This window comes from Chanos chanos, chromosome 1 (assembly GCF_902362185.1).
Source record: "Chanos chanos chromosome 1, fChaCha1.1, whole genome shotgun sequence".
Lineage (NCBI taxonomy): Eukaryota > Metazoa > Chordata > Actinopteri > Gonorynchiformes > Chanidae > Chanos > Chanos chanos.
Genome location: NC_044495.1, coordinates 52,698,465 through 52,709,264, shown reverse-complemented (window position 1 = coordinate 52,709,264; position 10,800 = coordinate 52,698,465). Strand labels below are relative to the sequence as shown.

Here is a 10,800-nt window from a genome sequence, read left to right as displayed (position 1 = left end):
AAAAAAAACGATACAGAAGGAAAGACAACAATTGTAGCTGGGCTGATTTGCTTTTATTGTCGTGCAAGTACATCCCAAAAAAAGCAAAACCAGAATCCTGCCTTATTGAGGCCTACAGATATAGTTTCTATAAAATATATAAAATCATCATTTAGTTCCTCCCAAACTGTGGGTAAGATTACTGATATATAAAATAATTTACATTCTCTAAAATTTGGAATAATCTTTAGTCCTCAACTGAACTTTGGGTACGCTTTTAAATCGACAGCCATGATTATTCTGTTCAAACTTCTAATTTAGGCATTAGAAATACATATGAAAATTACAAACATGTTTCATAAACACAGTGAATCTGGGCAATGATTATCTATGTACAGTACAGATCATTTTGATATTTCCACTGAAAACGGAAACCTAAATTTGACACAGAGGCACAGTGAAGCAAATACAGACAATCCTAATTAGGTAGTTGAAAGCATTTACAATAGAAAACAGAGCTCCAGGGGTGCGTTTGTTCCCAGTCATTTGTTGGTTCACAGGATAACGTATGTGAACAGGGCCATGATGGCTGCGCTGATGAGTCCGGAGATCGGCACCGTCACAAACCAGGCTATAAAGATGTTCCGGAAGAGACGCCAGTCAACCGCTTTCCTGGAGCGCAGCCAGCCGACCGCTACCACGGAGCCCACCTACGCACAGAGAAGGAGGGAAAAGGATTTTTTTCCGAGGGAAACTGGATAATACATTGAGAAAAAATAAATGAAACACATCACCGAGAGCAATAAAAGAAAAAGTCTGGGGTAAATTTTTAGGATTTGAGCAGCTTAAAGTATGAAACACGAAATCACTAGGCCGGCCGAACTTTAAGCTTGATATTTATACGGTGAAATTTTGACTAAACAAACGCTAAATGAAAACCACAGGAGTCTAACCCTATTCACATAACTTTGAAAAGGTTAGTGCAACATTCCAAGAAAACAGAGTATTAAATCTCAGTATTTGAGTAGTTGTGTATTGACGTTTGTTCTCCTGTTACTATAATAGCAGTACCCAACAGCAGCGTAGGAAACTGCGCGGGGTCTCTGGGGGTTTTCTGGGAGTGGTTTACCTTGCAGTGGGTAGTACTGACTGGGAGTCCAACGTTAGAAGCCACAACTACAGTCACGGCAGAGGCCAGCTCAATGCTAAATCCACTGTGAAGGAAAATATTATTCACGCATATTTAAAGCAATCATAATTAACTTTTTTTCTTTCATTAAAACATCTATTCACCTAAAAAAAAAAAAAATGAATGGAACACTTTGCTTCCCATTTAATACCGTTTCTCTCTTGGGGTCATGTCCGATATCAGATTTATTACGCTTAGAGAAGAACAAGATGAATTTGTTGTAGGGACAAGAGGAAATTACTGATAAGGCTGCAAGTGATTTGCAATGGGACACATCTGTTCTCAGATGCCTTTGTTGACACTGTACAGTCATGAACAAAAGATAACACAAACAGAGAGGGAACTTGCCCTTCAAGCTCTGTGAGAACTGTTTTTAATATATCTAAATCAACAGTTCTGCACTGAGGTAATTAAAAAAAAAAAGTGTTTATTAATTATCAGCGCTTTCATTTCGTTTTTTGTAATTACCTGGAAGGGGTGATGGGCGTGAGGTCTTTGCCCATGGTTTGGATGACCCTGCGACCCCACACCCAAAGCCCGACACAGATACCCACTCCCCCGTAGAGGAGCAGCCAGATGGGTGTGGGAGAGTTAGACACCACAGAGGCGTTATCGTACACCAGCCAGAGAGCAACCAGAGGACCAATCGCATTACTGAGAAAGAGAAAGAGATACAGAGGGAACTGTTGCAGTGAATCATTAAAAGTGTAGCTGGAGTTAACCCTTAACATACTTTCACAATGTTTTTGACTGATCTCATTGATATATGTGAGTTTAAATATGTGGATCACCAGGTTCACATATCAACAAACAACAGTTGTTTAATTTACAATACAATCTATTTTGGATATGTGTTATCTAGCAATGTCTATAAAACAAAAAGTTACGGGCAGAAACTTGGCCTTGCCTAACCCCAACCTGAAGGCTGAAAGCATTTTCTACCGATTTGATGAAGGATTTTTCTCAGTGTTGTATGGTCATATAACTCCAAATTTCTCTTCCTCCAAAATTTTTCTCTTTGATTTAGAGTGTTGAATTACCCATATTCTCCCAATTGTTTCTCCCTTATTTACCAAACAGTGTATGACACACTCCCACTCCTCATATACTGAAACTGTGTAGCATTGTCAAATGATGTGACATGGTTGAAGGAAAGCGCTATTCATACAAGAAGTTCCTAAATGATGCTGACACCTCATTAACCCTGATGACTTATAAGGAGTTTGAATAACACCTCAGCTGAAACACCTGCCTATGGGAACACAGACAATGGTACATTCATGGACTTCTAACCTCTCCTTAAAAGTGCGGCGAAGCTGGGATTCGAACTGTTAATCCCAAATAAATCATGAATCTCTCCTACTTGAGAAATCCATGTTCTCTCTTCACATGCTGATGTTTTTAACTTCTGTCTTTTTGAATGAACAAATTTCCTCTACCAGGGCAATTCTATGTGATTAAGTGGACATCAGAGGTAATTATCAAGTCAACACACGAGAAGAAGTTTTTTTGGTTTTTTTTTGGCAATGGTACGGCAGCTCAATCTTTCAGTCTCCGCACTTAACCCTCTGTATTTCTACTAATCTTCACGCGTTCGAATTCCAGCTCCTTTTTCTCCTCCTCGTACCTGACGTCGTTGCCTCCGTGGGCGAAGGACCCGAAGCAAGCAGTCAGGATCTGCAGGAACTGGAAGAGTATAGACACCTCAGGTTTGTCCACCTCCAGCTCGTCCAACTCCTCCTCCCCCAGAGAATCCTCCCTGCTGGCCTCATCTCCCACCTCCACGTCCGGAGCCCTGTCCTCGCCCGCTGCCTGAGCACCGTCCGCCACCGCCGTGCAGTAGCTGTTGTAGCTGTCCATCCTGGTTCGCCTCTTCTCGCCTTCCTCTCCGGTCCGGCTGAAATCGCTTTGGCTGGAGGAGCCGTGGATACCGTAAATGGCCATCGTGTAGGACGTGTAACTGTTGTTGCGACGGATTGGTCGCTCGCCCGTCTCTCCCATGCAGTCGCCCACTTTGGCCAAGTGGAGCTTATGCAGCAGATCCTTGTACAGGCCCGAGTCTTTGTGCACAGTGTGGAAATTGGCTCCATTAAGGTCGGGAATGACCCCGCCCACCGTGCCATTAAGTGCTATGGAAGTCAAACGACGAGAAATCAGATTAGGAGGTTTACCCTGTCAGCTTTTCCTTTCTACCTTTTTTTTTTTTAATTTAAACAACAAATAGCTTCTATTCAGCAGCACATTTAACTCAAAATGTCCCGTAAATTTATGTTTGTACATCCATTTGTGATGTATAAAGCCTCTCACCATTGGTGCATTCCAGGTCTTTGGTATCAAATTCCTTGTTGTCTAGGTCAGTTTCCTCCGAGTCACCGATGTCAAAGGCCACTTTGTTGTCTTCGGCAGATGGTGCCTGTGGTACAGGGGCGTAGGTATGGGATGTGAGGGGATGTTCTTGGGGGGCAGGTTCAGTGGGCTTCTTCTCAACCAGCGGCGTCTCGCAAGGGTTAGAGGCCATTTCACCTGGTTAAAAGAGAATCAACATTATCACATTTTTTTTTCCAAATCACACGAACGTTTAGAGCTCAGATCTATGACAATCTGCGTGCCGACCGGTGAGTCAGCCCGCTACATCTTCTGAACCACACAACAATCCTCACCATTTATTTGCTAAACATAGCGGAGACCGTACAGAGAGAGGACAGCGAAGGCAAAATGAAAAACCTACGTTTAATTTTCTTCTTCAGGCGTGGGCACACGACAAACACCACCACCATGGCAGTCACCACAGCACAGCCCAGCGAGATGAGAAGAGTACCCCACCATGGTACCCTGTCAAACCCCAACACTGCGGAACAAACGGGGAGACAAGAGAGAAGAACTTGACGATCCAGTGAAGAGTCAAAAGCACTGCACCATTAAACACAGTACACTGCGGCTCCATCAAGCTCAGTTTTCCCATCTCAATCAAGAGGAATTGAAAAAAAAAAGATTTATCATTTAGCGACGGCTTAACAGTATTGTTAGTAGGGTCCTCAGTTACTTTAACGTGGAAAATAACACGGCATTGGTTATGAACAGCCAGTTTTTCTAATAACTTTGTGGCCGTTGTTGGAGTTGATTTGGACAAAAAATTCAGGGAGGACATTTCAGCAAGACACAGTACCAATGAAAAGGATTTTTTTTTTTTTATGATAGTTTCAAATAAGAGCCTTATAATAAAAAAAGACTTCCTAAATTACCTTAAGTGGGTTCCACCACATTCCACAAATTATCATGTTTCACGCATGAACTGGCTCTTAAAAATGCCCGAGATAAGTTAAAAATAGCTCAGTGGAGTGGGTGAAAAAAAAAAAATTGCAAACAAAAAAATAAACGACAAAAAAACCCAAAAAAACACTTCACGGAAATAAACGCGCTATCGTTCTCGAAGTAGGTCGGGCTTTAGGACCATGTGCTTCTGCGAGCGCAGAGTGACTCTGCGAACGGGCACTGCAGTTAGATAAATAGTTACACAAGGTAACAGAACGATCACATGACATCCAATTCACAACTGTCGGTGGAGAAATTTCTAGTGAAAACTTCTCGTTCCATCTAAGTTTTTCTTTAGATTTCCTGGGGTTGAGCGACTTCTTTTCCGTAGCGGTATCAGTTATGCTGCGCAGACACACATGTCATTTGCAGATAAAAAGAGCATGAATGAGAGTGTGCCCTTGTGATTATGGCTCAACCTTTCATGAAGTACAAACATTTAGTTAACACGGGTCTGTCAGAATTCTCTTGTTATTGTAAAGAATCTTGACTTCCCATCATTTTTTGGTTTTTTTTTTGGGGGGGGGGGTTGTGCTGTTGTCAAACTAGAAATGTTCTCAGAGGGTAATACATTTTTAGGCCAATAAATTACAAAACATGGGAAGCCAAGCATGATAGTTATACTAATGTAGTTCCATCAACTTACCTAATATGGATAATTTGTTGAGGTGTTGTGTTAGGCAATGCAATCAAAATGATAACAATCAGATATCAGGAATTATGATGTGAAATTTAGGACATTAAAAATTACATAAAACTTGGAGTGGTCTAGTAATGAGACAGGTATGGTGAAGATTAGCAAACACTATAACAAAGTAAGGTTGGTTATGCAGTCAACCACTCATGTTACTACAGTAATAAACATGCTGTGAGCTTTTGTGAATTCAAGCTGCCATGGAGCGAGAGAAAATAGAAAGAAAAGAAAAGGAAAGAAAAGAAAAGAACAGAAGAGGGTGAACAGCAGGACAGGATCTCCTCCTCTGGCCTTGTGGTTATGTAATAAAAGAAAAATTTTGTGTATGTATATATGTGTGTGAGTGTGCCTGTGTTTCATGGAGAAAATCAAAGACAGATGGTATGGGCTTGTACTGAATGCCTGTGTTGTATTTGGTGCTAACGCTAAGTGTATGTGATGCCATGGGTATTGTGTGTTTTATGTGTGTGCGTGTATTTTACATGTATTTTGAAACAGACCGGCCTGCAGCCTTCAGTAAACGGCCCAGGCCAGTTGCCTTCTCGAAAAGCGTTGCCCTGCAAGTGAGAGAGAACAAAGGGGTGGAAATTCGGCGTTTAAAATCCTTTTTTTTTTTTTTAAAGAACGTAAAAAAAAATCAAAAGAGAACGCTACGATAATTTTGCATACTCATGTATTTGGTGCCTGAATGCGAACACTGAATTCACAAGAGAAGGATAAAAGAGTTGGGAGTGCACCGTGTACCATATTTTTCTTTCTTTCTTTTTTTTTTTTTTTTTTTTTGGACTGTCTCAGATATATCCGCTCTGAAGGCTGGCTGCTGTGTTGGCTCCAGTCAAAGCTCGTCCTACGTAAACAAATGAGTCACAGTGCCCCACAAAACCCACTGACACCCTGCGCTCCGTTGGCAGGGCTAACTTGAATTTTTCCTCTTTTTTTTTTCGTTTGTTTGTTTGTTTGTGTCTGTGCGGGCAACGTGTGCGAGGACGTTGAGGTGTCGTTACTCACGTGGAGCGCCAGTGAACATGATGGAGAACAGGTTGATCGCCATGGTAACTGCGTAGAAGATTGGCAGGGCGCGTAATCCGTTGGGTACTGGATCCTCCTGACAGAGATAAAAATAATTGCGAGCAGATACCATCAGAAATGGAAAAACTGGGTGGCAACAAACAGACACGGAGATGGCGCATAAAACACAAATCTGTCGAGATCTTCTATGTACCTTATTCAAGATGAATCTGCGCACGAAATAAAAGAGAACAGCAGACATGATTCCAGACAGCAGAGGAGAGAGAAACCAGGACGTCACTAAAATAAAGCACAAACAAAATAAATTTGCCAGGTCACTCGTATTGCTGAGTTGGATCTATTACGTTGCCTGTTGAGCTATAGAACTTTATACAAAGAGCAGACATAGTCTCGTATGTTTTCACATCATTAAGCTTAGTCTTTTCTTAGAATCATAAGCTGTGTATCCATAAACAGTTCTTAAATTGCTGGAGACACTGGTCTGCTCACACGAGCACGTTTTTTTCTGTCTGTAGGGTTCAGCTCGTACAAGTCTAAAAATAGACTCGTGTCGGAACACTGAGAAAAAGGACTAAACAACAAAATTAAAGCAAAGAAGAAGACCCAGAGTCTTTCCCTGTCACAAACTATCCCACCCTCCCCAAATCTTGAGACACACAAAACTGAGAGTTCCATGATAATTATAGCTCTGGATCAAAATAGGTACATACCAATCCTGATCAGTTCCATCCAATGGACCCCTTTGGGACCTTTGGCTACCATGGAAAACCCAATCGTGGCACCCACAATGCAGTGCGTTCCAGAGATGGGCAGCTTCAAAAACGAAGCCAGAAGTTGCCAAACAGCCGATCCTGCGGACACAGACGAGCACTTGTGATACGCCTGTCTGTCTTTTTACAGCGACGTGTGAAAATTTCGCCACGGAGGCATCCTGCGATTCCTCAACTAATCTTATATAACAGTGGCAGGGAAGCAAATGTTTGTTTACAATATGTGTGTATGAACATGTGACACCGTGTCAGTGAAAGAATGTAAACGCCAGTGAGTGACTATATGAGAAGCCTTCAGAATTATAGCAGAATGATAAAAAAAGATCATTTGTATTTCATGTTAATAGCACAGTTCTGTCCATGCTACATGTGTGTAATAGTGATAACATGAGAGGAGTTACCAAGGTCTCATAGAATACTCCATCTCCTATCCATAACTGACCATAACTGAAGTAGGATGGGCTTCATCCACTGTGACCACTCACCAAACATGGCACTGATGGAGCCGGCCATGAGCAGGGGCTCGGAGCCATTGTACATGTTCACGTCGATGATGCCCTTCCGAATGGTCTCGCTGACTTTGGCTCCCAGAAGCATAGCGCCCACCGTCTCAAATACGGTGGCCAGGATGCAGGCCTGGCGTAAGGTGACCACACCAGAACCCACCGCCGTGCCAAACGAATTAGCCACGTCATTGGCCCCGACCGAGAAGGCCAAGATGAACGCGATGACGAAGCCCAGGATCAGAAGCCAAAGGTAATGTGACATGTCTCCAAAAGCCGGGGAGATTTCCGTAATGGTTTCAAAGGTCGCGAAAGTGGTGGTTTCCATTGTTGTAAAAATTCGTCTAATTTCTTTGGTTTGTTTTCGAAAGGACTGTGCAAGATGAACGGCAAAATATTAACCTATTCGATAAATAAAGCTAATCTCAATATCTTATGTCAAGTACTGTTTTTTTTTTAGTTAATGAGGTATTTGTTCGCTGACGTTAAATAAATAAATATGTTGATTTTTAGATTAAGAGGAAGACTAGTCAATCTAAGAAAAACAAGCTATGCCCTGTTCCTTTCCTATCTCGTTATACGATAAGGAGAGGAGAGCAGTGACACAAAAGGCAGTTGTTAGCTGCGTATACTAATGTTAATGAGGACTTCTAATTGGCTGTGGAGGACTATGCAGAATGAGTTGACATCCATTGTGCAGCTAGTGCTGGTGAAGATCGACGACACATTCTGAAAAAGTAAGAGTCATATGAATCGATTAGAGACCGTCGGCTCCACAAAACAACACACGGGGAAGCACGTAATTAAGCGAAACCACCTTGTTTTTCTTTTTTTCTTTCTTTTGTCATGTGGTTTAAACTAGCTCTAGACTGTGAAAAGCAACAGCAGGAGTTTAGGTTTGTTATTCAGCACAGACATACAGCAAATAACAACAACAAAAAAAAGAAACATTAGCAAACTGTAACAGGAAAGGAACTACAAAACACATTTTGTTATAAACTCCTTGACTGAAGACATGAAATTCTCAAATAGCTTGACTGAGAGAGTACAAGACTGATCTATAGGCTAGATGGCTGTATTTTCTCTTGTAAAATGTAGTGGCAAATGCTACCTGTGGGTTCAGGACTGTTATTTGTCTAACCCCTGCAAATAAGTGTAACACAGCAACCACAAGAGAGTCCATTCCCAAGGAACAAATGTACTCAGACGTTTTCCACCGTAAAACTTAAATGAGGCGTTCACTTAACCAACCGACACTTCAGGTATAGAAAGCTGGAATAAGTCTCTGTTGTAGCAAGCTGACGGGGTCATTCACACTACCGCTGTTTGCTTGTTTTGTCACCATTCTCTTTACACCTACTATAGGTGGACAGTTGTTTGCGAACTGTGACACATTTAATAAATAGAAATGCAGATTCCGTATTTAAAATACAGGCTTAACAACGCTCCATTAAGCATGTCATTTGATTATATGCCTGAAAATAGTATTTGTTTTTCGATGCCAAGTTCTTAGCAGACGATTGCATAAGTGGCGCTCAAATCAAAGGAAGGCAGAGAGAGAGAGTCAGCAGCCTCACTAAGACGATCATGTTCAAATTTGCAGCTCCGTGTTACCAACAAACATAAATGAAATTCCTTAGAGGATGAAGTATGAATTAAGCATTCCATAAAACTGAAAAATGGCACTTGAAAAAGGCAATTCGAACAAAACACGCTACATGTTCACATTTCATCTTAAGTTTACTAAATGTGTGGGACTTTTTCAATGTTTTCTGTGTGTTTCTAATATTGGTTCCAACTGCTTACAGTGTATTCGAAGAATCCACATTTTGGGGTGACTTTACATGTATGTTAATATGGTCCTGACATGTACAGCAGAATAACATTGCAGTCAATTCCTGTCTATATTCCGCAACAGCGTTAGTATTTTGCATTAGAATATATGTGCACATCTGTAATAGTAGCCCTGAATGTTTAATGAAATGAATATAACTCTATGAACTCACCACCGGGTTTGTCAAATGTTCTTCTGAGATGTCCACGGTCTTGTTCGGCTGTCACTCGCAGATCAGCGATATAGGCGCGCAACATGCAAACTGGCGCCTATATTCATATAACACTTCCTGTAATTTACAATTTTAAATGGCAATTTCAAACAAACTCAAGAACGTGTTATTTTGATCTAAACTTCAAGAGAAAAAAAAACTAATGAAAACGTTCCTAAAACGTTGCACTTCTGTCATACGTTTTTGGTCATCAAATGCCACTTTTCAACTGCTCCTGAGTTCAGTATTTATTTTGGAGAAGGGGGAGGAGATGAGGGTTGCGTCACAGACCGAGAGGTAGTCATGAGACTGTGCTTGTACTCTCCAAAAGAAACTACTCGCTTTAATATTTAGCTAGACTGCAAGAAACAGGGAAATGATCTACGGCGATGTATTTTTGCATCGTGTCTTATTGTGACCCCTATAATTCAATACAGATAGATTCTGTACATTATACAGGAAGAACTATACATTGCTGAGAAAAGTTATTACATAACTATTTTAGACAGGCTCTCCCCCCTACTCCAAACAGTCGAGTAATAACTAACAGTAGCCAAATAGGCTGCCCTTGGTTTTAGAGGTCACGCCATTCTCCGTGCTTAGAATCATCAAAGGTTAGTTTGCTGTATAATGCAACACAGTGATATAGTATCTGTGTAATGTAATAACGTGATACATATAGCTGATCAGATAGTTGTAAAAGTATAGATAACAAAAACATTGGTTATTTTGGAGATGATACCAATGTCTTATTTATTCTTGACATTGATATCCTATGAATTTTCATTGGTAATGTTTAAACAGAACTTTGACCGCTTTTGTAAGCTATGTAGGCTTATGAAGACCTATAACCTGTGTTCCCTTAACATCGCCTATGACACACCTATCCTTAATTCCAATGTATACAAAAATAAAACCACACACAAACTGATTGAATTATTATTAAAATCGTCCATAAAGGAGGTTCCCCTCTTACCTTTCCCCCCATGTCAAATCGGCCTTCGATGCAACTCGTAATTAACTTCCTCTGTTATTTTACACCAAGCATTATTTTGGCTATTTAAACAACAAACCTTTCACATGCACTTTTCAGACTGATATTTACAAGTCCAATTACTGGGTTCATCTGGCTGTATGGGAGGTTACAGTATAATTATAGAACCCTGGTCCATGAAAAAATCCTACTTCTGGCTTTAATGACAGCTTCGCTGTGTAACGGAGGAATTTTTTTTTTTTTTTTTTCGTAACTCATCTGGTAGAGAGCTGGCAACACAGTGCT

At 41.0% G+C, this 10,800-nt stretch overlaps 1 protein-coding gene across 1 annotated transcript; it reads right to left on the bottom strand.

The window, feature by feature from the left end:
• Positions 1-36: 36 nt before the first annotated feature.
• slc20a1a (solute carrier family 20 member 1a) lies at positions 37-9,741 on the bottom strand. The gene is made up of 11 exons (XM_030778593.1): positions 9,483-9,741; positions 7,459-8,205; positions 6,914-7,054; positions 6,397-6,482; positions 6,183-6,279; positions 3,897-4,016; positions 3,476-3,691; positions 2,796-3,297; positions 1,637-1,822; positions 1,109-1,193; positions 37-689 (listed from the first exon to the last, which is right to left on the bottom strand). Exons 2-11 carry the CDS (start codon positions 7,802-7,804, stop codon positions 534-536), a joined length of 1,935 nt encoding a protein of 644 aa, XP_030634453.1. The 5' UTR covers positions 7,805-8,205; positions 9,483-9,741; the 3' UTR covers positions 37-533.
• Between the last annotated feature and the right edge of the window lie 1,059 nt (positions 9,742-10,800).